Source organism: Lepidochelys kempii, chromosome 1 (genome assembly GCF_965140265.1).
Source record: "Lepidochelys kempii isolate rLepKem1 chromosome 1, rLepKem1.hap2, whole genome shotgun sequence".
NCBI lineage: Eukaryota > Metazoa > Chordata > Testudines > Cheloniidae > Lepidochelys > Lepidochelys kempii.
In genome coordinates, this window is record NC_133256.1 from 21,250,961 (window position 1) to 21,278,582 (window position 27,622).

The 27,622-nt window shown below is 45.3% G+C and overlaps 1 protein-coding gene across 3 annotated transcripts in view; it reads left to right on the forward strand.

Annotated features, from left to right (window-relative positions):
• The window catches only part of CCDC83 (coiled-coil domain containing 83), a 53,124-nt gene that overhangs the window by 19,479 nt on the left and 6,023 nt on the right, over positions 1–27,622 (forward strand). For 2 of the 3 annotated variants that reach the window (XM_073336539.1, XM_073336529.1), the window contains exons 4-10: positions 2,735–2,903; positions 4,768–4,935; positions 14,394–14,485; positions 16,945–17,013; positions 24,003–24,124; positions 25,207–25,301; positions 26,001–26,188. In XM_073336539.1, the coding sequence (XP_073192640.1) occupies positions 2,735–2,903; positions 4,768–4,935; positions 14,394–14,485; positions 16,945–17,013; positions 24,003–24,124; positions 25,207–25,301; positions 26,001–26,188 (903 nt within the window). The remainder of the gene's footprint in view (positions 1–2,734; positions 2,904–4,767; positions 4,936–14,393; positions 14,486–16,944; positions 17,014–24,002; positions 24,125–25,206; positions 25,302–26,000; positions 26,189–27,622) is intronic. The other variant, XM_073336536.1, reaches the window with a different exon arrangement.

Sequence of the window (27,622 nt, forward strand, 5' to 3'; positions counted from 1 at the left end):
TTTAAGTGAGCAGATAATGGCTCTGAATACAGATCTGTTGAATAAGAAGGTGTCATTTTTATAATCTCTTCTGATGTAGTGGTGTTGCACAAATGAAAATGTGGGACTAGTTTGGCCTGCAGAACCTCAAATATAGTGAAAAATGAGGAAAAGAGCCCAGCTCAACTCTCCAGGCTGAGTTTGCAATGTTGCCAGATAGAGAAATAACTTACTTGTAAATTAACCACATTGAGTCACTTTAGAAACAAAGAAAAATGGAACCCCAGGGTGCTAATTTTATGTGGTCACTGTTCCAGAAGAATCACACTTCAAAGATAAATTTAGTACAAGGCCTAATTAGGTTGCTGTCAGAGCACAATGAATTTTGGACTCCAGAAATATATATAATGTATTGATCAAGAAAGACTGTCTCTCTCAATGAAATGAAAGAGTTGGACCTTGGCAATCAAACAGTTTTGCAGACTAGACTTCTTCCAGAAGGTGAAGTGGACAATAAAGTCCCTATCCTCCCCTTGCCCTCTGTTTGTAGCACTTTACTAAGTGGTCAAGTGTGATTAGGCCACTGATTTTAAGTCTCCTCTTAAGAGAGCTGTAGCTTCATGTGGCTGCTGTTTCCCAAATTCCTGCAGCATCTATTCTCTTCCAGCTGTGGACTGCTGACATCACTGGGAACAGCTAATTTGGCTCTGCTCTCCACCAACAGCTGTAGTCTCTTGTGATTTTCCCCCTAGTTAGCAGCCAACTCACGGTCTCTCATGGGACTCCTTTCATTTTTTAGTTCTTGGAGGATATTTTAGAGTATTCAGAGTAGCAGCCATGTTAGTCTGTATTCGCAAAAAGAAAAGGAGTACTTGTGGCATCTTAGAGACTAACCAATTTATTTGAGCATAAGCTTTCGTGAGCTACAGCTCACTTCAACTGATGCATAAAAGTAGAAAATGCAGTGAGGATGTTTTTATACACACAGACCATGAAAAAATGGGTGTTTATCACTTCAAAAGGTTTTCTCCCCCCACCCCACTCTCCTGCTGGTAATAGCTTATCTAAATTGATCAGTCTCCTTAGGGTTTAACAAGAACGTCTGAGGGGGGGGGGGAGTAGGAAAGGGTTTAACAAGAACGTCTGAGGAACATGGGGGGGGTAGGAAGAAAGGAGAGTGATCACTTTAGATAAGCTATTACCAGCAGGAGAGTGGGGTGAGGGGAGAGAAAACCTGGATTTGTGCTGGAAATGGCCCACCTTGATTATCATACACATTGTAAGAAGCTGTAGCTCACGAAAGCTTATGCTCAGATAAATTGGTTTCAGCAGGAGAGTGGGGTGGGGGGAGAGAAAACCTTTTGTAGTGGTAAACACCCATTTTTTCATGGTTTGTGTGTATAAAAAGATCTTCTGTACTTTCTACAGTATGCATCCGATGAGGTGAGCTGTAGCTCATGAAAGCTTATGCTCAAATAAATTGGTTAGTTTCTAAGGTGCCACAAGTACTCCTTTTCTTTTTGCGAATACAAACTAACACAGCTGTTACTCTGAAACCTACCCTTGTAAGGAGAGTGATCACTTTAGATAAGCTATTACCAGCAGGAGAGTGGGGTGGGGGGGGGAAACCTTTTGAAGTGATAAACACTCATTTTTTCATGGTCTGTGTGTATAAAAACATCCTCACTGCATTTTCTACTTTTATGTATCAGATGAAGTGAGCTGTAGCTCACGAAAGCTTATGCTCAGATAAATTGGTTAGTCTCTAAGGTGCCACAAATACTCCTTTTCATTTTAGAGTATGCTGCACTACCCTTTGTTTCCTTTAGCCTAGTTTTGGGCTCCCTCTTTTTTTCACCCTCATTTCTCTGGTCAGTTGGGCATTGATCCTTTGAGAAGCAGAGTGTCTCTGATGATTTCTGGCTGTGTATTTTATTGGATTCCCATTGTTATGTATTTGGCTTGTATAGTACACCTCTACCCTGATATAACACTGTCCTCGGAAGCCAAAAAATCTTACCGCGTTATAGGTGAAACCGCATTATATTGAACTTTGGTTAGATCCACTGGAGCGCGCAGGCCCCTGCCTCCCTCCCCGGAGCGCTGCTTTACTGCATTATATCCAAATTCATGTTATATCGGGTAGTGTTATATCAGGTAAAGGTGTACTTAGATCTCTCATGGTGTGGCATTGGGAGCAAACTCACTAAATTGGTGGCTGCAGACTGTTTCCAACTGGAGTTTGGGCGACATGATAGAGAGACATGGTGTAGTGATCTGGGTACAGACACGGGTACCAGAATACCCTGTAGTTCTAATTTTGACTGTGATGCTAATTTTTTTCTGTGGCTCTGAGCAAGTCATTTAACCTTTCACTGTCTTAGTTCACCATGTGTAAAACAAAGGTGATAGAACTTAAGTGGTATGTTGTTATAAGGTATGTTTGTATGTTGCCCAGAATTCTGCTGAATCTAAGCGAATAAGTCAGTAATAAGTATTATTGTTAAAACACAACATGCAGCCTATATTCTTAGCAATGGGAATATTGAGCAGACTAACAGTCATTTGTCTCCCTTTTCCTGGTAGTAACAGGTTTGAGCTTAGTTAGAAACTTCTGGGACTTACAAAACATCTTCAGCTCTACTTTTTTGCAAGGAACCATGTTGTCACAGATCCAAGTGATATTTCAATTTGTTACTCAGGAAGAGATTTTAAACCCCTTTTATTATGTATCTTACTCTTGTTCCTCTCATAGAATGACTATCTGAAGGAAGAACAGCTGGGACACATCCGCAGTCTGCTAAGCAACTTGAAAACACAGGGCAAAGAACTAGAGCAAAAGGAGGTTGTAACCAGGGATGATGTAGAGGCAGCAATGAGGGAGAAATGGCAATATTTTAGGGACCAAGAAATACTTCTGAAAGGTGAGTAGTAAGTTAGTTATGCAAGTGCTGTTTGCAGTTTTCCATAGTTAGGACTGAGTTGAATTTTGCACTAAAGCAGCACCACCTAACCCCAGTCTGGTGTCAGGCTAGTGTCTTCCTCAGTTTCCCCTCACTCAAGTTGCATCTCCCAATCTTCCAGCCTGGTTTGATTGCTACAGTGTTTTGGCCAGCAAAGTCAGTAAAGAAAAATTCCCTGAAGGGTATCCACATTGAAAAAAATACAACGCGGCCTTCCACCCTCAGTGTCAAACTGGGCACAGCCCCCTCCTTCCTGAGGGCTTGTCTTTTCATCTGATTTCAGAACTCTTCAGCTTGCCCTCTGGAATCAGCTTTCCGCCCTTCCCTGGCTCTGCTCAGTCTCTTCCTTCAGACCAGGACCATCCCTAGGGGGGAGCGGGGCCGGGGACATAGGTGCTGAGTTTCTAATCTGCTGGGGACTGCTCCCCCTGGCTCCGCCCCCATTCCACCCCTTCCCCCAAGGCTGCGCCCCCTGCCCTGGCTCTTCCCTGCCTCTTCCCGCCCTTCCTCTTTCCTGCCTAGTTCTGCCCCCTCCCGCAAGCACGCTGCACCCTCACTCCTCTCCCCTCCCTTCACCAGTGCCTCCTGAGGCCGTGAAACAGCTGATCTGCGGTAGGTGCTGGAAGGGGAGGGGAGGCGCTAATCGGCAAGGCTCGCCGGTGGGCAGGAGGCGCTGGGAGGAGGGAGAGGTTCTGATAGAGGGGCTCCTCCTCGCCCTCCCTCCCTGCCGCTCACCTCCCTATTTGCCTCCTCACCCCGCTTATCTGCCCAAATCCCGCCTCCCTCCCCTCTTGCCCGGGCCCCCCCCCCAAATTGTGGAGCCCAGGGCAGTCGCCCCGATTCGCTGTACCCAAGCGATGGCTCTACCTCAGACCCTCCTTTGGGGGGTTCGTTTGGGTCTCTTCCCACTTTCCACCAAGAATCAATTCCCAGCACTGGCTCTCCACAGTCCTCTGTCTTATCTCCACTACAGAAGGCCTGATTTAGCCTCATGACCTGCCTGTCATGTGACCTTGTTCATTTTCTCCACATGGCAAAGTGAGTGAGGTGTGTTACTGGTGGGACTGGATCCCTCATCTTCACTTAAGGGCCAGTCACCATGTGACACAGAGATTCAGCTTATTGGTTACATAGAAAGAATACAGCTTTTCCTCCCCAAAATTAAAGCACTTACTCTTTGAGTACAGAATGATTTGTCCAGGAATTTACAAATAAATCAGTAAATCAGTTTATTGGTTTGAGTTATAATTAATTTTAAATGATTCCTGTAAGAAATTAGACACCCTGTGTTGGTCCTTTTATGTCTCGAGTTATAATGGAATAATACTCTTCAAATTTTCAAATTTGACTCTTCAAATTTTCCATGTAGTTAAAACTCATTGAAATGTTGTGCACTGACTACATGTAGAGATTTTTTTTAAGATTAGTAGCCATTTATTGCTGTTATGCTTCACAGCTGAAAGTTTCTTTTTCCTCAGAGGCTGAGGAATAATGTTCTACTACAGAAATTCCCAGCACAGCCCTCTTTTGAACTGGCTGCCATTTCCTATTGTTCTTAGTAGGACTGGTGCCCTCAGTTAAAATGGTCTCTTTCAAAATGGCTATGGTCACCTATTGTTTCCAACCAGGTGAGACCAAGCTGCCGTCAGGGAAAATGGTGGCCCCTGAGAATATAGAGGGCCAGGATTTTGTAATAAATTGTAGGATATGAGATTTCCTCCTCGACTCCCATTGAAAGCTCCCTAACTGAAAAAAATTGGTACAGAATTGATACAAAAAATGACAGAAAAAAGGACTCACCCTTCTGGTTTTGTTATATTAATAGAGCTACGCTCCAAGATAAATGAAGTTGAGCATAAACTAGTGGTAAAACAGGCTGAGAAGGATTACTGGTTAGAGTACAGAAATGTGGGGAGTGGAGAACATGCCAAACAGATCAAGCTCCTAGAAAATGATATCCACGGACTCAAAGATGACGTTGAGCAAATGACAGGTCAGTTCCGGCAAGGTCAATACAAGTACATATAGTGCATAAATAAGCTATAGTCTTCATTTGCAGAAAGTTATTTGTGCTCAGACTAATTACATCCATTTAAGATAAAATATTTAAACCTATATACCTGTATGTAGGCAACTAAATAAAAGCAACTTACTTTTCAGAGGTGCTCCACTGAAGTCCAGGGAGCATTGCAGGTGTGCAATACCTTTTGAAAATTAGGCTGCTTTTATATAGGTGATAGATTATGGAGCCTAATTTTAGGTACCTTAGTTTGAAAGTGTTGGTTTGTGCTACTGTGCTGAGTGCTTCTTATCGTGTACCATGCTTCACAGGTTTCCATTTGAAAGCTCCTTTAACACAGGAGAAATTTTAGATCATTTCTGCGATTGGTGAAATTCAGACCTAGTATAATCAGGTGCCAATGGAGCTTCACCTGGTTACGCAAGAACTGAATTTAGCCTACTGGTAACAAAGTCCCTTGTCTGTGGCTTTGCAAAATCCCCAACATGAATATATGCAAATTCAAGGCATAGTTTAAGTTCTGAGGGAGCATATGTAAGAGCTTAGATATAGTGGTGTGTGCTCTATAAAACTATTATATAGATTCATTTGTATAGCGGACTTTTAAATAATATGCCAGTTATTTAGGTGTTATGTAACTCTTATTTTTTAAAAAAAGTCCTGATTTTTTTCCCTTGTAACACTCTTAGTATTCATTACCACAGCCAAGCAGCTGGTAGTGACAGGCAGCGACACCACTGTGAGATTGGTCCCCATGCAGTCGGTGCCAACCATTACCAAGCATCAAGTGCTGCAGATAAGAACCATTCAGTTATTCTCTTTGTCTTCCCCAGGGTAATTGTTCTGAAAACATACTTTATCTTGATGAAGATCTGAACTGTTTTTCCTATTGCATATTTGCCTGTCAGTTAGTATTTTAAGTAACTACCAAGGTATTTTGTACTTTGTCTTTTCCCTGTTTTAAATCAGTTCAAAATGTTATTGCACCAAGATGTAAAGCAGAAAAAAGAATGAACATTTATATAGATTCATAGATCTTTAAGGCCAGAAGAGACCATTATGATAATCTAGTCTCTTTCATACAGTGATTCTTGCATCTAATCCAATAATGTGTTTGAACTAAAGCATATTTTTTTGAAAGATTTACTACTATTTATATTGTTGTAGCATTTAGGACCCCTAGTCATGCGCCATGACCCCATTTTGCTGGGTGCCATACAAACACAGAACACAAAGACAGTCCCTGCCCAAAGGAGCTTACAGTCAAAAGATAAGATAAAAGACAAAAGATGGTGGTTCTTTGAGTGACTGCACGTGTCCATTCCACTTCAGATGTGTCTACGCCCAATGCGCAGTTGTCAGAGATTTTTACTTCAGTTGTACCCATCAAGGTGGCACATGTGCCCTTGCGCTGCTGGTACATGGCAGAAATGGCAGAGCTGCCCTCAGCATTCCTCAGTTCTTTCTTATTGCCTGTGATGGTGGTTGGAGCATTCACCATACTACTACAAGCTTTCCCTTGATTCTAGTGTGGTATATAGTTGGTACTTGATTAACAGATAAATAGTTTTAGTGTTAGGATAGTTTAATAGTAGCTTTCCTTTTATTGGGATACTTTCTTTGTACTCTTAAGTTCCTGCCATTTGGGAACTAGTGACCCACATTCCAGGTGCCTGAAGTGCCTAGGAAAACCTCATATCCAAGACAGGTACCAAATATGTAGGGACTTTAAGCCCAAAACTAAAAAAGGGTAGGAAAGTTAGACTAAAATACTTTCTGATGGAGGCAGCCCTATGCCCATCCTCAGAGCCTTCCTATTCTGAGCGAGTACCGAGCACATCTGTTTTGGTTAGGAGTGCTGCTCCTGCCTTTTCAGAGTCTTGATGCCAATCTCCTTCTCCAGTACCAAAGAAGAGGCACTGGAAGGCAGCATTGAAGGACTCAGTGACCAGAAGCACAGGGTCTTTGGCACCAAAGTCCAGCAAACATTCTGGGAAGGAGGATAGAGTGCACTCAAGGTCGAGGTGCTCCCTGGTGCAAACAGCTAAAAGAACTGAGCCAAAGGTATTATATTCCCTCATAGAAGTTTGAACCCCCCTGTCCCCTCTGGAATCTTTTGTGTTCTCTGCTGTCAATGAGAGAGCATGCCAGGGTCATCAAGCATCTGCCCCAAAATCAAAGGATGGGACCTATATCTCTTTGGGAGGAAATGTTATTCAACAGCGGGACTACAACTCCAGATTACAGGCATCCTGCAACTGATAATAGCTCGCTTTTCTCCAATCCTGTGGCAATATGATTTTTGAAGGGTTTGGCCAGGTTACATCCCCAGGTAGAGGATACACTTCCCCCCTTGGGTCTTAAACCTGGTGCTAACAAAGCTAATAGGCCCTCCCTTTCAACCAATGGTTAAATGTTTTTGGTGGCAATCACCACAGCCAGGTGAGTGGGTGAATCATGAGCTCCAGTGTCTGACCTTCTGTATAGTCTCCTTTAAGGGCAAGATATGTATGCCCTCATCTGAAATTTCTCATCAAAGGGGTGTCTCACTTTTACATCAATCAGACAATCTATTTACTAATTTTTCTTCCTGAAGCCTTGTGCTTATAAGGATGAGGAGAGACTTCATACATTAGACATTAGGAGAGGTAAATATTAGGTGTAGTTTGACTTCTGTATTTGGGGGTGGGGGAGCTTCAATCAGGCCAATGGGGCTGCACGTGAGCAGGGGCACCCTTTCAGATTTGGGGGGGCAACTTTAACCATGATTCCAGGGGCTAATTAGGCACCTGAAAACTCTAGCTTTCTTGCAGATAACAACTTAGAAAGTAACTGACAGGAGCACTGTATCTAATTCCTATAAAAAGAAAGAAAAAAAATTAAATAAATATTAGACTCACTCAGCTCTAATACTAACATGCTCTGACATCTTACAGCAAGTCACTTAAGGGACACTGGTTTGGTTTAGACTTCTTAATGGTTTGTGTGGTGCATAGCACAATGGGGGACTCCTACTGATTAAGGTGTTTGGGCACTACTGTAACATGACTCAGCTGTTGAGATGCCCACTGGTGATAGCTGAAGGGACTTACGTGGTGGGTGGGATGTCAGGTCGATCTCTGTTGGCCAGCAGCACAGCCTTCATCCCCACAAGCTCAGCACCAGCTGGCACAATTTGCAGCACAGCATGGCCACACATCTGTCCTTGGAGCTGCAATTGCTAGTGGACATGATAACTCTGGACCAGAAGGATCTGTCCCCAGTCTCTTCCCAGGGAGAGGTGAGGGTGTTCCCTGCTTCTCTGATGGCAAAAGCATCCACTTAGATGCTCTTAGCCCCTCACGCTCCTTGCCCCAGCGACTGTTCCCCCCCCCGGATGCTTCCCCCACACTCACTGCCCCCATCTTTAGGGCACAGCCCTATGCCCTCCCCTTTCCCTTTCCCTGGAGATTGATTCCCCTTTCCCACCCCACTACCCTCCCCCCCGCCAGGCTCCAACCCACCACCACTGGAGCCCCTGTGCTCCCCCAAGCACTCCCACCATGGGGCATCCTATACTCTCTCGTCCCACCGTGACTGACTCCTTCCTTGCCTGTCCCACCCCCATAGGCCCTGTTCACTGCCCCACTACTATTGGTTAGAAGGATTGTCACGCCGTATAGTCTCAGCTGCTGATTGGTGGAGGCAGGTGAGGGGGCGGGGTGGGTTAGCTAGCACAGCAGAGGAAACTGATTGGGAGAGTCCCAGCTTCAGTGGGGGAGCAAATTCTGTGCCTGGATGAGGTTTGCAGGGGCAACACCACCCCTACCTCCACCCAAATATGCCCATGAGCGTTAGCCTTTTATTTGGACAGGACTAAACCATTTAGATCACTGTCACAATTGTTTGTGGCAATGGCAGAGAGGATGAAGGGTCTTCTGGTCTCTTCTCAAAGGATCTCCTCTTGGATATGCTTTTGTTATTATGTGGCCAGTGTAACTCCACCAAATAGGGTGCTAGCACATTCAACCAGATCTCATGTATTCGTGTAGTCTTTCTGGCCCAGGTGCCTAGTCTGGACATTCGTAGAGCTGCAACTTGGTCTTCAGTGCATACCTTTGCCTCTCATTATGCTACCTCTCAACACTCTAGGGATGATGCCAACTTTGGACGTATGGTCTTTCCGTTGTTATTCTGATAGACTCTGATCCCACCTCCATCTTGAGGTACTTGTGAGTCACCTGAATGGAACGGACATGTGCAATCGGTCGAAGAAAGAGAAATGGTTACTAACCAGTTCTGTAACTGCTACTCTTTGAGATGTGTTGTACGTGTCCATTCCACTACCCACCCTTCTTCCCCTCCGCACCGGAAATCAGTGCGGTAAGAAGGAACTGAGGGGTTTGGGTGGCTCTGTCCTTTATACCATCGTGCAGCAGCAGAGGGTGCATGCACCATCCCAACAGGTAACTGCTGAGGGAAAAATCTCCGGCAACAATGCACTAGGCACGCACACACCTGAAGTGGAATAGACATGTGCTACACATCTCGAAGAACAACAGTTAAAGAACAGGTTAGTAACTATTTCTTATAGATAGATGGAAAGAATGAGACAATATTGGTCAGCATGATAGGCTATGGTCTCTGCACACCAGCAGCCTAACTGTTGAAGAACATGCAAGAGTCTATTTATGTAATTCAAACAGCATAACAGACATACTGCTTCCACTGGACATTGGAAGTACTATTCTGCTCAGGTTCTTTAAAATGACTCATAAAGTGAAGTGCATGTGAGGTAAAGAAACTAGAAGGATTAAGATAAAAGTAACTGCATAGATGTAATGAAGAATCACAGAAATATAGGACTGGAAGGGACCTTGATAGGTCATCTAGTCCAGTCCCCTGCACTGAGGCAGAAAAAAGTATTATCTAGACCATCCCCTGACAGATGACTGTCTGACCTGTTCTTAAAATGTCTACAATGACAGAGATTGTACAACCTGCCTAGGTAATTGTTCTAGAGCTTAACTACCCTTACAGTTAGGAAATGTGTCCTAATGTCTAACTTAAATCTCTCTTGCTGCAATTTAAACTCATTACTTCTTGTCCTGTCCTCAGAGAACAATTTATCACCCTCCTCTTTATAACAACCTTTTACATACTTGAAGACTGTTATCATGTCTCCTCTCAACCTTCTCTTCTCCAGACTAAACAAACCCAATTTTTACAGTCTTTCCTCTTAGATCATGTTTTCTAGACCTTTAGTCATTTTTGTTGCTCTCTTCTGAACTTTCATAGAATCACAGAATATCAGCATTGGAAGGGACCTCAGGAGGTCATCTAGTCCAACCCCCTGCTCAAAGCAGGACCAATCCCCAACTAAATCATCCCAGCCAGGGCTTTGTCAAGCCTGATCTTAAAAACCTCAAAGGAAGGAGATTCCACCAACTCCCTAGGTTATGCATTCCAGTGCTTCACCACCCTCCTAGTGAAAAAGTTTTTTCTAATATCCAACCTAAATCTCCCCCACTGCAACTTAAGACCATTACTCCTCATTCTGTCATCTGCTTCCACTGAGAACAGTCTAGATCCATCCTCTTTGGAACCCCCTTTCAGGTAGTTGAAAGCAGCTATCAAATCCCGCCTCATTCTTCTTTTCCTCAGACTAAACAATCCCAGTTCCCTCAGCCTCTTCACATAAGGCATGTGTTCCAGTCCCCTAATAATTTTTGTTGCCCTCCACTGAACGCGTTCCAATTTTTTCATATCCTTCTTGTAGTGTGGGGCCCAAAACTGGACACAGTACTCCAGATGGGGCATCACCAATGTCAAATAGAGGGGAATGATCACATCCCTCAATCTGCTGGCAATGCCCCTACTTACACATCCCAAAATGCCTTTGGCCTTCTTGGCAACAAAGGCATACTGTTGACTCATATCCAGCTTCTCGTTCACTGTAACCCCTAGGTCCTTTTCTGCAGAACTGCTGCCTTAGCCATTTGGTCCCTAGTCTGTAGCGGTACATGGGATTCTTCTGTCCTAAATGCAGAACTCTGCACTTGTCCTTGTTGAACCTCATCAAATTTCTTTTGGCCCAATCCTCTAATTGTCTAGGTCCCTCTGTATCCTATCCCTACCTTCCAGCATATCTTCCTCTCCTTCCAGTTTAGTGTCATCTGCAAACTTGCTGAGGGTGCAATCCACGCCATCCTCCAGGTCATTAATGAAGATATTGAACAAAACCGGCCCCAGGACCGACCCTTGGGGCACTCCGCTTGATACCGGCTGCCAACTAGACATGGAGCCATTGATCACTACCCGTTGAGCCTGACAATCTAGCCAGCATTCTATCCACCTTATAGTCCATTCATCCAGCCCATATTTCTTTAACTTGCTGGCAAGAATACTGTGGGAGAATATTGTGTGTCAAAAACTTTGCTAAAGTCAAGGAACAACATGTCCACTGCTTTCCCCTCATCCACAGAACCAGTTATCTCGTTATAGAAAGCAATTAGATTAGTCAGGCATGAGAAAGCCTCGTCCACCTCATTCCCCTGGTCTGTTGGTCTATAGCAGACTCCCACCACGACATCACTCTTGTTGCCCACACTTCTAAACTTAATCCAGAGACTCTCAGGTTTTTCTGTAGTTTCATACCGGAGCTCTGAGCAGTCATACTGCTCTCTTATATACAATGCAACTCCCCCACCTTTTCTGCCCTGCCTGTCCTTTCTGAACAGTTTATATCCATCCATGACAGTACTCCAGTCTTGTGAGTTATCCCACCAAGTCTCTGTTATTCCAGTCACATGATAATTCCTTGACTGTGCCAGGACTTCCAGTTCTCCCTGTTTGTTTCCCAGGCTTCTTGCATTTGTGTATAGGCACTTGAGATAATTCGCTGATCGTCCCTCTTTCTCCAATTTGTCCTCCTCTTTCCCAAAGTGTGGTGCCCAGAACCAGATAAAATACTCCAGCTGAGGCTCTCACTGCTCGGTAGAGTGGAAGAATTACTTCTTGTGTCATGTGTACAACACTCCTGCTAATCCATCCCAGAATAATATTTGCTTATTTTGCAACAATATTATATTGCTGACTCACATTTAGTTTGTGATCCATTATAACCCCCAAATCCTTTTCTGCAGTATTCCTTCCTTGGCAGTCATTTCCCATTTTGTATTTGTGCAATTGATTGTTCCTTCCTAAGTGTAGAACTTTACATTTGTCCTTCTTGAATTTCATCCTATTCATTTCAGACCGTTTCTCCAGTTTGTCAAGATCATTTTTAATTCTAATCCTGTCCTCCAAAACACTTGGAACTCCTCCCATCTTGGTATCATCCGCAAACTGTATAAGTGTACACTCTATGCTATTATCCAAATAATTTATGAAGATATTGACTGGAACCGGCCCCATAACAGAATATGGGTGGGAAAACTAGGGCCCAGGGGCCACATCCAGCCCTTCAGACATTTTAATCCAGCCCTTGAGCTCCTGCCAGGGTGCGGGTCTGGGGCTTGCCCCGCTCTGGCAGTCCAGCTGGCGGCTTGCCCCGGTCCGCATGTGCTGTGGCTCTGTGTGGCTCCTGGAAGCAGCGGCATGTCCCCCTTCTGGCTCCTATGCATAGGGTCAGCCAAGGGGCTCTGTAGCTCCCATTGGCTGGGAGCCAATGGGAGCGGCAGGGGCGGCACCTGCGGATGGGGCAGCATGCCGAGCCGTCTGGCTGCACCTCCGTGTAGGAGCTGGAGGGGGGACACGCTGCTGCTTCCGGGAGCTGCTTGAGTTAAGTGCCTCCTGGAGCCTGCACCTCTGACCCCCTCCTGCACCCCAACTCCCTGCCCCGATCCCCCTCCTGCCCTCCAAACCCCTTGGTCCCAGGTTGGAGCGCTGTCCTGCACCCCCAACCCATCATCCCCAGCCCTACCCCAAAGCCTGTACTCCCAGCCAGAGCCCTCACCCCCCACCCCCGCACCCCTGCCCCAGCCCGGAGCCCCCTCCCGCACCCTGAACTCCTCATTTCTGGTCCCACCCCAGAGCCCCCAGCCAGAGCCATCAGCCTCTCCTGTACCCCAACCCCCAATTTCATGAACATTCATGGCCCGCCATACAATTTCCATACTCAGATGTGAGGCCTCGGGCCAAAAAGTTTGCCCACCACTGTGATATGCCCTTCCGGTTGATTGTGAACCATTGATAACTACTCACTGAGTTTCGTTTTCCAAACCATTGTGTACCCACCTTACAGTAGGTTCGGTGGTTTTCTAAGGGGTCTGCGAAGGTTGTCATTACCATAGAACATTGGTTTTCAACTGTGGTCCGTGGACCGCTGGGGGTCCACAGACTATGTCTAAGATTTCCAAAGGGGTTCACACCTCCATTCAAAATTTTTTAGGTGTTTGCAAATGAAAAAAGTTGAAAACCACTGGTCTAGGCTATATTTCCCTAGTTTGCTTATGAGAAGATCATGAGAGAGAGTATCAAAAGCCTTACTAAAGTCGAGATATATCACATCTACTGCTCCCCACCCCCAGTATCCAGAAGGCTTGGCAGCCTATCAAAGAAGGATATTAGGTTGGTTTGACAGGATTTGTTCGAAACAAATCCATGTTGACTGTCTCTTATCACCTTATTATCTTCTAGGTGCTTACAAATTGATTGCTTGTTTATTTGCTCCATTATCTTTCTGGGAACCAAAGTTAAGATTTTGATAATGATTCCCCATTGACTATTACTTTTTGAGATTTGTCAGTTGGCCAGTTCTTAATCCATTGAACGTGTGTTCTATTAATACTGTATAGTGCCAATTCTTTCATCAGAATGTCGAGCAATATGAAGTGAAAGCCTTACAAAAGTCTAAGACTATATCTACACAACAAGCTAAGCGTGTGATTCCCCTGCTCATGTACATGTACTAATCCTTTCATTGACCTAGAGTGAGTATACATAGTGGAGGCATGGCTGAGCAGTTCCAAGTATGTACTCACCCTTTTCAGTTGGGTTTGCACGCCTCTCCTGCTGTTTTCTGTGAGAACAGGGCTACACTGAGCTATCACAAGTCTGTGTACATAAGCACAGGAAGCACATTCCTAGCTCATAGTGTATATGTAGCCTATCTATATAGGATATAAAATTATACAAAGCACAGAACTTGGTGGTGATGGGAGCTTGGGCTAGCCACCTGGGTACATACTCTGACTCCCTCTAGGGTTTTTACTTGCATTGCTAACCCAGGTTGAAGCCTGTGCCTCCGCATCTATGTTATTCTTGTTACCCATGCTAGCTAGAGTATACCTAGCATCGTACACTTTCCTGTGCTACGCTCACATCCTCACTGCAATATCAACATGCTCTAAAGAGATGCTGGCTGTGGAGTCCCATAGTAAGAGTCAGTTATCTCATCATCTGCAGAGGGAATCAGTGTGACCTAATGGCTTCTGCTTTGCTTTTGAAAGAATATTATAGACATACTCTGGAAATGACAAAAGAAAAAATGGACAGATTGGTTGAGAAACAAATGGACGAAAAGAAGGAATGGGCTACTGAGGTACTTTTTCTACTTTTATACTGAGTGCTAATCGCATCTTGATTACAAATACTCATTCACTTCTTATTGATTTTAAACTGGATTTTAAAAAAAAGACTGACTTGGGCCTTCATTTGTGGAATGACAGGGTATCTTATGGGTTGGAACAGAATAAAATGAACTGTAAAATTTTGTTAACCAATATTGTAGTGCTCTTTATTTTAAATATACTGTGATAGGAATAATACCTAGCTGTTATATAGTGCTATTCATCAGTAGATCTCAAAGTGCTTTTACAAAAGTCAGTAGCATCATCTCTATTTTACAGTTGGGGAAACTGAGGAACAGAGGCTCACTCAAGAACTTGACATTTTTACTAGGAATTTAATTTTGAAAAATAAAAATTAGTGAAAATTTCTAAGAGTGTGGGATTTACAATAAAATGTTGAATTTGTAATAAAAAATACAGAAAGTGGCATGTTTTACATTTACAGACAAATGTTAATGTCCAAATATTGATATTTCTCGCAATGTAAAAAAGTCTCAAAAAATAAATGTAAACATGAACATGTGGAACAAAAAGAGGCAAATACAGAGTTTCAGTTTAGAATTTCAACTTAAATAACTTTTGACATTTCAAAAAATCATGAATAAGTATTTTCTGAATGCTGTCTTTGCAGAAACAAAACTGGCAATGATCAAAGCCCTGTTCCTGCAAACATATATTTTTAGTTTCAAACATGTGAGTAGTCCCACTGAAGTTAAACGTGTGCATAAATGTTTGCAAGTTTGAAGCCTTAGTATGTTCTTTTCTTGAAGTTTTATATCATATTGTTTTCTCACTCAAGAATTAAGATTGATCCAAGAGAGTACCAGAATAGTCAGAAAGCTAGAAAAACATACTTCAGGTTTCTGTAGACTAAAGACAAACTGTTAGATTTCATCAATATATGTGGGATCTGATTCTTCTCTCATTTATACCAGTGTTAGTATCCAGTCAACAAAGTGATCTATACTGCTGGATCTGTATGTCCATCAGTAGGATTCCACACTTCATTAGATCCCTTTGAAGATTAGAGATTTAGCTTCACTGACTTCAGTTAAGTTACTCCTGATTTACAATGGTGTGAGAAGAGAATCAGACCCATGGATTGTAAACATGTGATGCTAAACAAGGGATTCCTGGTAGTTCATTTCTTACTTGAGTCAATAATGAAGACAAACCTCTGATCCTGCAATCAAATTCACTAGTACGGAAAGGAGCCCCAAATGATCAGGGCCACAACACTGAATTTCTGGTATTGCCTTCCTTCCATTGCAAAAGTCTGATTTTACACAGATAAGATTATGACTTCAGTGCAGGATAAATCAGAAATAGCAGATATGAAGGGAGGGAGAAAGCTCTTGTTTAGGGAAACTGATATCAGAAGTAATAACTGGTCACAAATTGCATTGGATTGGAACATCTGTGAGGAATAGCTGATTTGAGGGCTAACCCTCCTGCCTACCCCATGGTGGAGCCCCTTCAAGTCTCCCAAGAGAATGGTATAGGGCAGGGGTGGGCAAACTTTTTGGACTGAGGGCCACATCGGGGTAGCAAAACAGTATGGAGGGCCGGTAAGAGAAGGCTGTGCCTCCGCAAACAGTCTGGCCCCCGAACATTTCCCGCCCCCTGACTGCCCCCCTCAGAACCTCCGACCCATCCAACCCCATCTGCTCCTTGTCCCCTTACCGCCCCCTCCCGGGACCCCCCACCACTAACCAACCCTCCCGGGATCCCACCCCCTATCCAACCCCCACTGCTCCCTGTCCCCTATCTGACCCCTGTCCACACCCCTGCCCCCTGACAGGCCTCCCGGGACCCCCGACTCATCTAACCCCCCCGCCACTCCTTGTCTCCTGACTGCCCCCTCCCAGGACCCCCGTCCCTAACTGCCCTTCCCAGGACTCCACCCCCTATCCAAACCCCCTTCTGCCTGTCCCTCCCGACCCTCCAGGACCCCACCCCCTATCCAACCCCCCCCGCTCCCTGTCTCCTGACCGCCCCCCCCTGAACTTCCGCCCCATCCAACCGCCCCCTGCCCCCTGACTGCCCCTCCGGGACCTCCGGCCCCTAGTCCAAGCCCCCCCCCCGCCCCCTTACCATGCTGCTCAGAGCGGCAGGACAGGCTTATTGGAAAGCCTGGGAGGTGGGTGGGCGCAAGCCACACTGCCCGCATGGCAGCATAACTACAGGGAAGGGGGGACAGCCTCCCGGCCAGGAGCTCAAGGGCCAGACAGGACGGTCCCGCAGGCCGGATGTGGTCCGTGGGCCATTGTTTGCCCACCTCTGGTTTTGGGGAACCTTGCACAGTTTCTAGTTCCCTGTGTGGCTATTTCTTGCCTAGAGGACTAACCTGCCCATTAGAAATGTTTTCCTCAAATATGTGCCATTGTCAAAGTTCTGTCTTCAGAGAAGATCTGAAATTCTGTTTTCTCAGAATGCCGTAAAGCACATTGACAAAACCAGTCACAGGGAGATTGAAGAAAACGAATGGCTGAAAGAAGAGGTAAAAGGAGTATCTGGTTTTTCACACTATGATAATTAGGGATTGAATTTAGTGGTGGTCTGTAGTCATCACTTTGCTTCTTATCATAGGCCTCTAAAGACTTCAGCGAGAAGGGTGAGCAGGATGTTGTCCTAAGTAAGCCACAGTTGTGAGGGAAAGACTGGTTCTCTGTTTGTGACATCAAGACGTGAAGATGCATATCCTGTCACAATTGCACAGTTGTCACAATCCTGTCATAGAATCATAGTGATCAGGAACAGTCAGCATGGATCCACCAAGGGCAAGTCATGCCTGACTAATCTAATTGCCTTCTATGATGAGATAACTGGCTCTGTGGATGAGGGGAAAGCGGTGGATGTGTTGTTCCTTGACTTTAGCAAAGCTTTTGACACGGTCTCCCACAGTATTCTTGCCAGCAAGTTAAAGAAATATGGGCTGGATAAATGGACTATAAGGTGGATAGAAAGCTGGCTAGATTGTTGGGTAGTGATCAATGGCTCCATGTCTAGTTGGCAGCCGGTATCAAGCGGAGTGCCCCAAGGGTCGGTCCTGGGGCTGGTTTTGTTCAATATCTTCATTAATGACCTGGAGGATGGCATGGATTGCACCCTCAGCAAGTTTGCAGATGACACTAAACTGGGAGGAGAGGTAGATACACTGGAGGGTAGGGATAGGATACAGAGTGCCCTAGACAAATTAGAGGATTGGGCCAAAAGAAATCTGATGAGGTTCAATAAGGACAAGTGCAGAGTTCTGCACTTAGGACAGAAGAATCCCATGCACCACTACAGACTAGGGACCGAATGGCTAAGGCAGTAGTTCTGCAGAAAAAGATTTAGGGGTTACAGTGGACGAGAAGCTGGATATGAGTCAACAGTGTGCCCTTGTTGCCAAGAAGGCCAAAGGCATTTTGGGATGTATAAGTAGGGGCATAGCCAGCAGATCGAGGGACGTGATTGTTCCCCTCTATTCGACATTGGTGAGGCCTCATCTGGAGTACTGTGTCCAGTTTTGGGCCCCACACTACAAAAAGGATGTGGAAAAATTGGAAAACGTCCAGCGGAGGGCAACAAAAATGATTAGGGTACTGGAACACATGACTTATGAGGAGAGGCTGAGGGAACTGGGATTGTTTAGCCTGCAGAAGAGAAGAATGAGGGGGGATTTGATAGCTGCTTTCAACTACCTGAAAGGGGGTTCCAAAGAGGATGGATCTAGACTGTTCTCAATGGTAGCTGATGATAGAACAAGGAGTAATGGTCTCAAGTTGCAGTGGGGGAGGTTTAGGTTGGATATTAGGAAAAACTTTTTCACTAGGAGGGTGGTGAAACACTGGAATGCGTAACCTAGGGAAAGGAGGACTTGTGGCACCTTAGAGACTAACCAATTTATTAGAGCATAAGCTTTCGTGAGCTACAGCTCACTTCCTCAGATGCATATCGTGGAAACTGCAGCAGGCTTTATATATACACAGAGAATATGAAACAATACCTATTCCCACCCCACTGTCCTGCTGGTAATAGCTTATCTAAAGTGATTTCCAGCACAAATCCAGGTTTTCTCACCCTCCACCCCCCCACACAAATTCACTCTCCTGCTGGTGATAGCCCATCCAAAGTGACAACTCTTTACACAATGTGCATGACAATCAAGCTGGGCTATTTCCTGCATAAATCCAGGTTCTCACATCCCCCCCACCCCCATACACACACAAACTCACTCTCCTGCTGGTAATAGCTCATCCAAACTGACCACTCTTCAAGTTAAAATCCAAGTTAAACCAGAACATCTGGGGGGGGGGGGAGGAAAAAACAAGAGGAAACAGGCTACCTTGCATAATGACTTAGCCACTCCAAGTCTCTATTTAAGCCTAAATTAATAGTATCCAATTTGCAAATGAATTCCAATTCAGCAGTTTCTCGCTGGAGTCTGGATTTGAAGTTTTTTTGTTTTAAGATAGCGACCTTCATGTCTGTGATTGCGTGACCAGAGAGATTGAAGTGTTCTCCGACTGGTTTATGAATGTTATAATTCTTGACATCTGATTTGTGTCCATTTATTCTTTTACGTAGAGACTGTCCAGTTTGACCAATGTACATGGCAGAGGGGCATTGCTGGCACATGATGGCATATATCACATTGGTGGATGTGCAGGTGAACGAGCCTCTGATAGTGTGGCTGATGTTATTAGGCCCTGTGATGGTGTCCCCTGAATAGATATGTGGGCACAGTTGGCAACGGGCTTTGTTGCAAGGATAAGTTCCTGGGTTAGTGGTTCTGTTGTGTGGTATGTGGTTGTTGGTGAGTATTTGCTTCAGGTTGCGGGGCTGTCTGTAGGCAAGGACTGGCCTGTCTCCCAAGATTTGTGAGAGTGTTGGGTCATCCTTTAGGATAGGTTGTAGATCCTTAATAATGCGTTGGAGGGGTTTTAGTTGGGGGCTGAAGGTGACGGCTAGTGGCGTTCTGTTATTTTCTTTGTTAGGCCTGTCCTGTAGTAGGTAACTTCTGGGAACTCTTCTGGCTCTATCAATCTGTTTCTTTACTTCTGCAGGTGGGTATTGTAGTTGTAAGAAAGCTTGACAGAGATCTTGTAGGTGTTTGTCTCTGTCTGAGGGGTTGGAGCAAATGCGGTTGTATCGCAGAGCTTGGCTGTAGACGATGGATCGTGTGGTGTGGTCAGGGTGAAAGCTGGAGGCATGCAGGTAGGAATAGTGGTCAGTAGGTTTCCGGTATAGGGTGGTGTTTATGTGACCATTGTTTATTAGCACTGTAGTGTCCAGGAAGTGGATCTCTTGTGTGGACTGGACCAGGCTGAGGTTGGTGGTGGGATGGAAATTGTTGAAATCATGGTGGAATTCCTCAAGGGCTTCTTTTCCATGGGTCCAGATGATGAAGATGTCATCAATATAGCGCAAGTAGAGTAGGGGCTTTAGGGGACGAGAGCTGAGGAAGCGTTGTTCTAAATCAGCCATAAAAATGTTGGCATACTGTGGGGCCATGCGGGTACCCATAGCAGTGCCGCTGATCTGAAGGTATACATTGTCCCCAAATGTGAAGTAGTTATGGGTAAGGACAAAGTCACAAAGTTCAGCCACCAGGTTAGCCGTGACATTATCGGGGATAGTGTTCTTGACGGCTTGTAGTCCATCTTTGTGTGGAATGTTGGTGTAGAGGGCTTCTACATCCATAGTGGCCAGGATGGTGTTATCAGGAAGATCACCGATGGATTGTAGTTTCCTCAGGAAGTCAGTGGTGTCTCGAAGGTAGCTGGGAGTGCTGGTAGCGTAGGGCCTGAGGAGGGAGTCTACATAGCCAGACAATCCTGCTGTCAGGGTGCCAATGCCTGAGATGATGGGGCGCCCAGGATTTCCAGGTTTATGGATCTTGGGTAGTGGATAGAATATCCCAGGTCGGGGTTCCAGGGGTGTGTCTGTGCGGATTTGATCTTGTGCTTTTTCAGGAAGTTTCTTGAGCAAATGCTGTAGTTGCTTTTGGTAACTCTCAGTGGGATCAGAGGGTAATGGCTTGTAGAAACTCGTGTTGGAGAGCTGCCGAGCAGCCTCTTGTTCATATTCCGACCTATTCATGACGACAACAGCACCTCCTTTGTCAGCCTTTTTGATTATGATGTCAGAGTTGTTTCTGAGGCTGTGGATGGCATTGCGTTCCGCATGGCTGAGGTTATGGGGCAAGTGATGCCGCTTTTCCACAATTTCAGCCCGTGCACGTCGGCGGAAGCACTCTATGTAGAAGTCCAGTCGGCTGTTTCGACCTTCAGGAGGAGTCCACCTAGAATCCCTCTTTCTGTAGTGTTGGTTGGGAGACCTCTGTGGATTAGTATGCTGTTCAGAGGTATTTTGGAAATATTCCTTGAGTCGGAGACGTCGAAAATAGGATTCTAGGTCACCACAGAACTGTATCATGTTCGTGGGGGTGGAGGGGCAGAAGGAGAGGCCCCGAGATAGAACAGCTGCTTCTGCTGGGCTGAGAGTATAGTTGGATAGGTTAACAATATTGCTAGGTGGGTTGAGGGAACCATTGCTGTGGCCCCTTGTAGCATGTAGTAGTTTAGAAAGTTTAGTGTCCTTTTTCTTTTACTTTGTGTGTGTATGGGGGTGGGGGGGATGTGAGAACCTGGATTTATGCAGGAAATAGCCCAGCTTGATTGTCATGCACATTGTGTAAAGAGTTGTCACTTTGGATGGGCTATCACCAGCAGGAGAGTGAATTTGTGTGGGGGGGTGGAGGGTGAGAAAACCTGGATTTGTGCTGGAAATCACTTTAGATAAGCTATTACCAGCAGGACAGTGGGGTGGGAATAGGTATTGTTTCATATTCTCTGTGTATATATAAAGCCTGCTGCAGTTTCCACGATATGCATCTGAGGAAGTGAGCTGTAGCTCACGAAAGCTTATGCTCTAATAAATTGGTTAGTCTCTAAGGTGCCACAAGTCCTCCTTTTCTTTTTGCGAATACAGACTAACACGGCTGTTACTCTGTAACCTAGGGAGTTGGTGGAATCTCCTTCCTTTGAGGTTTTTAAGATCAGGCTTGACAAAGCCCTGGCTGGGATGATTTAGTTGGGGACTGGTCCTGCTTTGAGCAGGGGGTTGGACTAGATGACCTCCTGAGGTCCCTTCCAACCCTGATATTCTATGATTCTATGACAGCCAGAATCTTGGCTCTGCTCATGACAACACCACTTCATACAATCAACTGTTTAATAAGTAGAAGTGTATGAGATCATCCAGTATACAATTTTAGGGCTCAGTCCTTCAAACATTTATGGAATGTAATTTAAATTTGTATAAAAAGCCTGGTGCTGCAATATTGCAATACAGTAGGCACCGGCTTCCTCTGAGCTCGGGGTGTGCTCAACCCCCAGGCCCTGCCCCCACCCGACCCCTTCCTCCATACCCCCACCCCTCCCCACCTCTTACCCCCATTCCGTCCCCTCCTCTGAGCCTGCCCCATCCCCACTCCTTCTGCTTCCTCCCAGCGCCTCCCGCATGCTGTGAAACAGCTGATTGCAGTGGGCAGGAGGTGCCAGGAGGAAGGAGTTGATCGGTGCGATGCTGGAGGGAGGGGGGAACTGGCTGCAAGTGGGTGCTAAGCACCCACTAATGTTTTTCCCTGGGTGCTCCAGCGTCTGTGATTCCAAATGAGGTCTCACCAGTGCCTTAACACTTCCATGTTTCTAGTGGAAATACCTTGTCTGATGCATCCTAGTACTGCATTAGCCTTTTTCATGGGTGCTCAACATTGATGGCTCATAGTTAAGGCTACATTTTAGTCACGTGTATTTTTAGTAAAAGTCATGGACAGATCACGAGCAGTAAACAAAAATTCATGGTCTGTAGCCTGTCCATGACTTTTACTAAATACCCCTAACTAAAACTTGGGTGTGGGGGCCACGGGTGCTATAGGAGTTGGCTTGGGACCCCCGCTGGGGGTTTTGGCGGGGCTGGCTCCCTACCTGGCTCCGCATGTCCCTGCAGCGCCTAGGAGGTAGAGAGGCCAGGGGGCTCCGCATGCTGCTTCCGCCGCAAGCACCAGCTGTACAGCTCCCATTGGCCAGGAACTGCAGCCAATGGGAGCTGCAGGGATGGGGCCTCTGGGCATGGACAGTGCTCGGAGCCCCCTAGCCCCTCCACCTAAGAGGAGCTACAGAGTCATGCCAGTGGGAGCCGGGAAGTCTCCCCCCTGTAAGTGCCCCCCACCCCGAGGTAAGTGCCCTCCCCACACTCCCAAACCCCTGCTGCTAGCCCCCTCCCACACACCCAAACTGCTGCTGCTGACCCAGGGGCTGCTCAGCTTGGGCAGCCCCTGATCCTGCACTGGCCTCTGCAGAAGTCATGGAGGTCACGGAAAGTCACGGAATCCGTGACTTCCGTGACAGACTCGCAGCCTTACTCATAGTCATCCTGTGATTAACCAGTAGACCCAGGTCTTTCTCCTCTTGACCTTCTGTGTTGTCTAAGGCAACAGAGGGAGGTAAAAGGAACAGGAATACTTGTGGCACCTTAGAGACTAACAAATTTATTAGAGCATAAGCTTTCGTGGGCTACAGCCCACTTCATCGGATGCATTGAATGGAACACATAGTAAGAAGATATATATATATATATACACACACACACAGAGAAGGTGGATGTTGCCATACAAACTGTAAGAGGCTAATTAATTAAGATGAGCTCTTATCAGCAGGAGAAAAGAACTTTTGTAGTGATAATCAAGATGGCCCATTTAGACAGTTGACAAGAAGGTGTGAGGATACTTAACATGGGGAAATAGATTCAATATGCGTTGTGACCCAGCCACTCCCAGTCTCTATTCAAACCCAAGTTTCTAGTTTGCATATTAATTCAAGTTTCTAGTATCTAGTTTGCATATTAATTCAAGCTCAGCAGTTTCTCGCTGGAGTCTGTTTTTGAAGCTTTTCTGTTGCAAAATTGCCATCCTTAAATCTTTTACTGAGTGGCCACAGAGGTTGAAGTGTTCTCCTACCAGTTTTTGAATGTTATGATTCCTGATGTCAGATTTGTGTCTATTTATTCTTTTGCATAGAGACTATCCGGTTTGGCCAATGTACATGGTAGAGGGGCATTGCTGGCACATGATGGCATATATCACATTGGTAGATGTGCAGGTGAATGAGCCCCTGATGGTGTTGCTAATGTGATTGGGTCCTATGATGGTGTCACTTGAATAAATATGTGGACAGAGTTGGCATCGGGCTTTGATGCAAGGATAGGTTCCTGGGTTAGTGTTTTTGTTGTGTGGTGTGTGGTTGCTGGAGAGTATTTGCTTCAGGTTGGGGGACTGTCTGTAAGTGAGGACTGGTCTGTCCCCCAAGATCTGTGAGAGTGAGGGATCATTTTTCAGGATAGGTTGTAAGGATAAGAACTCAGGAAGCTCCTGGATCAGGACCCATTGTGCAGGTCCCCCTCTCTTTCAAGATTACCTCATGTTTTTCTCATCTGCGACAGGTTGAAATATACCGAAAGGAAGTAAGTGACTTGGAAGCATCTGCTCAGCTACTAGAAGAAGAAAATATATATATGATAAGGAGCCTGTTTAACTGCAGACTTCAGAATCTTAAAATATCAGGGTAAGAATGGTTCCATTTACAGACCTAGGCCCAGATCCTCAAAGGTATTTTGCCTAACTTCCACTGATTTCAGTGGACATTTGAAGCCTAAATACTTTTGAGAATCTGGGCCCTGGAAACTACTTCTGCTGCCTCCTCAGCCATTCAGCGTCCCAGGGCAGTAGAACCAATGCAGCTTTCTTATTCAAAAGAGGACATGATTTGAAGCTCAGCTACCTTGTGACTCTGTATGCACCAGCACATAGGGATCAGGATGTGGGGGTGGCAAAGCTGGATTATCTCCTGCTGTACAGATCCTCCCATTATCTCCTCCTCCAAGGCTCACACTTTAGGGCTGCAGTCCCATGGTGTTGGAGGAAGAATTCCTTCCTGTCACACCTCCCCCTATATCTAGCTGTGCAGGCTGGACACTAGGGCATATCTCTTCTCCTTATTGTTGGTTCAAATATTTGGGGGCGTGAAGGCTAATGTGCTAATTTAGTTTTTTCAATCCCAAGTACTGCAGATGACATGCTGAACTAAGCAGAAATAAGGAAGAGGCTCTTGCATAGCACTGTAAGGGTACATTGCACAGCATGAAGTTCCTTCACATTTGAAGGAGCTAACTTATTCCCGAAAAGAGGATTAATTTAGAACATGTGGTATCATAACCTCTGGTGTTACACACTATGTTTATCACTCATCTCTTTACTGTTCCTGCCCCATGATTTCAGCCCTGCTGTAGCAGTCACATCTTAACCACAAAAGGGGGTCTCTAACTCTCCTTGCTAGAAGAACCTTGGACTGCTTCTAAGTGAAGACTACCAGCTGTGGTTTGGACTGTGTACTGATTCAAGACAACATTTGTTTTCTTTAAGTTGTATGGGCAGACTTGAATTAGGAATACAAAAGAGCATAGTCATTAAGTTACCTGGCTGCCTCAATCACATTTTTAAACCATTGCATTATTCTGAGCTTGCGGTTAAATGTCAGATGGCTTTTCGAGTATGTCTTTTCTGAAAACAAGGCATAGTTAATTGTTCCAGTTTCTAGGGAAATATGTTCAGAGCTCTAATGTCATGTATTTTTTTTAAATTTCTTAGGCATTTATTTCTTACCCAGGGAGCTGGCCTGCAAGTTCAAGGAGAGGAATTGCTTAGTGAGGACTTGGAAGGACTACAGTGTAGAGATTATGGAGGTAATGCACATGTCAAAAAGTCACGGAATTTTATAAGTAATCTTACATTAAGTACTTTTCATCTGCAAAGTCCTTTGCAATCATTCTACTGTACTTGGTGATCATTTAATCTACCACTGAAATGCAGTTACTTCGGGTTTAGCAGCCAGCGCAGCAGCTCTACTTCACAGTGCAGGAAAGGAAGAAAATAATACACTATTGTGTTAAGTGAAATAGATATTTAGGTCAGTAGGATGTAGTTTCCCAAAATGGAACTGGGCCAGGCCAAGATGCTAGGATCAGCTGCCTTGTGCAAAAAGATGCCTTGGATTTTTACTGCCCATGAATCATCATATACTGTCTTACATCTCATCCAAAAGATGGTCCTTCCAGCAGTACAGTGGCCCATGCTCTAAGAGGATGGTCTCAGTGTGTCTGTCCAAGACACATTCGGAATTAACGGTCAACTTGAGAGAGATTCTACTGGATTGTGCGATATACAGTGGTGCTACGGGGAGAGCAGCAGTATCTCACAGCTTGCATGTGCATTATGGCATAAAACTTGTCCATTGCTCTTTTTTTTACCTGTCCATAGTGTATATTTGGGAGTCTCCCTGGCAGCCTCATAGTAAAGATTATAGAAAATTTCCATAAGAAGCTTTATTTCTAACCTTCACAAGGTATAACCCCATTACATCTCCTTGTACTTCCCCCCAAAAGCAAAGACAGATGCTGGAGATGAAAGCCCCAAGAGCACAGCACCCCTAGCCATAGAGAACAAAGTGTTTTCAGACACTCAGTCTGAGACAGAGGCCGAGAAGCAGGAAGACAGCTATGAGGATCTGTGGGGAGAGCCAATGGCTCCTGCTCTCAACTACCTATTGTTTGAAGATGAAAAAGATACCCAGGTAAAGGTTCAAAATCAATGGGACTTCTTTCACTTATGTGGCACTAGCTTTTTCTAATCAGGAAATGAACTACCAGCAGGACTGGTTCAGCTTTCAGTACTGTTATTGTGAAAGGTGCTGTTGGCTTCCACATTTGGGATTATATATAAACTGTATAAGCAGCCAGGGTGACAATCCCCATGGAAAGAGTTGGAGATGCTGCTATAGAGACACTGCACCCCAAGTGCCATTAAGGGTATTGTATGGGTTCAAGTGCTCTCCTTTGTCTGGGCCTTAGACCTTTCTGAACTTTGTGTTGGGAGGGGTAAATGGCCAGGCCACCTCTTCCAGACCTCACTCTCTGTGGAGGGGCTTGGGCTACGTCTACATTTCACTTTTCTCGTTAAAACTTTTGTTGGTCAGGGGTGTGAAAAAAACACTGTCAGCGGGAGATGCCCTCCTCCTGACAAAGCTACCGCCCCTCATTGGGGCTGGTTTGATTTTGTCATCAGGAGAGCGCTCTGCTGCCGACAAAGAGCGGCTACACTGCCCGCCTTACAGCGGCAAGGCTTGAGTGGCACAGCTGTGTTGCTGTAAGCTGCGCAGTGTAGATATAGCTTTGGATTAGGGCTTCCCAGGTGTAAGTGCAAAGGGGCACAGAGCGTATTTAAGGCCATTGAAACCCAATTAGCAGGGCTGGCAGTTGGAATGAAAACCTTTTTTTACTTAATGACAGGTTTCAGAGTAGCAGCCGTGTTAGTCTGTATTCGCAAAAAGAAAAGGAGTACTTGTGGTATTTTCCACTGAATGCATCCGCTGAAGTGAGCTGTAGCTCACGAAAGCTCATGCTCAAATAAATTTGTTAGTCTCTAAGGTGCCACAAGTACTCCTTTTTTTACTTGTAAACTAAGCACATTTGATATATTTCAGAGTAACAGCTGTGTTAGTCTGTATTCGCAAAAAGAAAAGGAGTACTTGTGGCACCTTAGAGACTAACCAATTTATTTGAGCATAAGCTTTCGTGAGCTACAGCTCACTTCATCAGATGCATACTGTGGAAAGTGTAGAAGATCTTTTTATACACACAAAGCATGAAAAAATGGGTGCTTACCACTACAAAAGGTTTTCTCTCCCCCCACCCCACTCTCCTGCTGGTAATAGCTTATCTAAGGTGATCACTCTCCTTACAATGTGTATGATAATCAAGTTGGGCCATTTCCAGCACAAATCCAGTGCTTTTTTTCCTAACCCCCTCCCCCCTCCTCAGACGTTCTTGTTAAACCCTGGATTTGTGTTGGAAATGGCCCAACTTGATTATCATACACATTGAAAGGAGAGTGATCACTTTAGATAAGCTATTACCAGCAGGAGAGTGGGGTGGGGGGAGAGAATCATAGAATCATAGAATATCAGGGTTGGAAGGGACCTCAGGAGGTCATCTAGTCCAACCCCCTG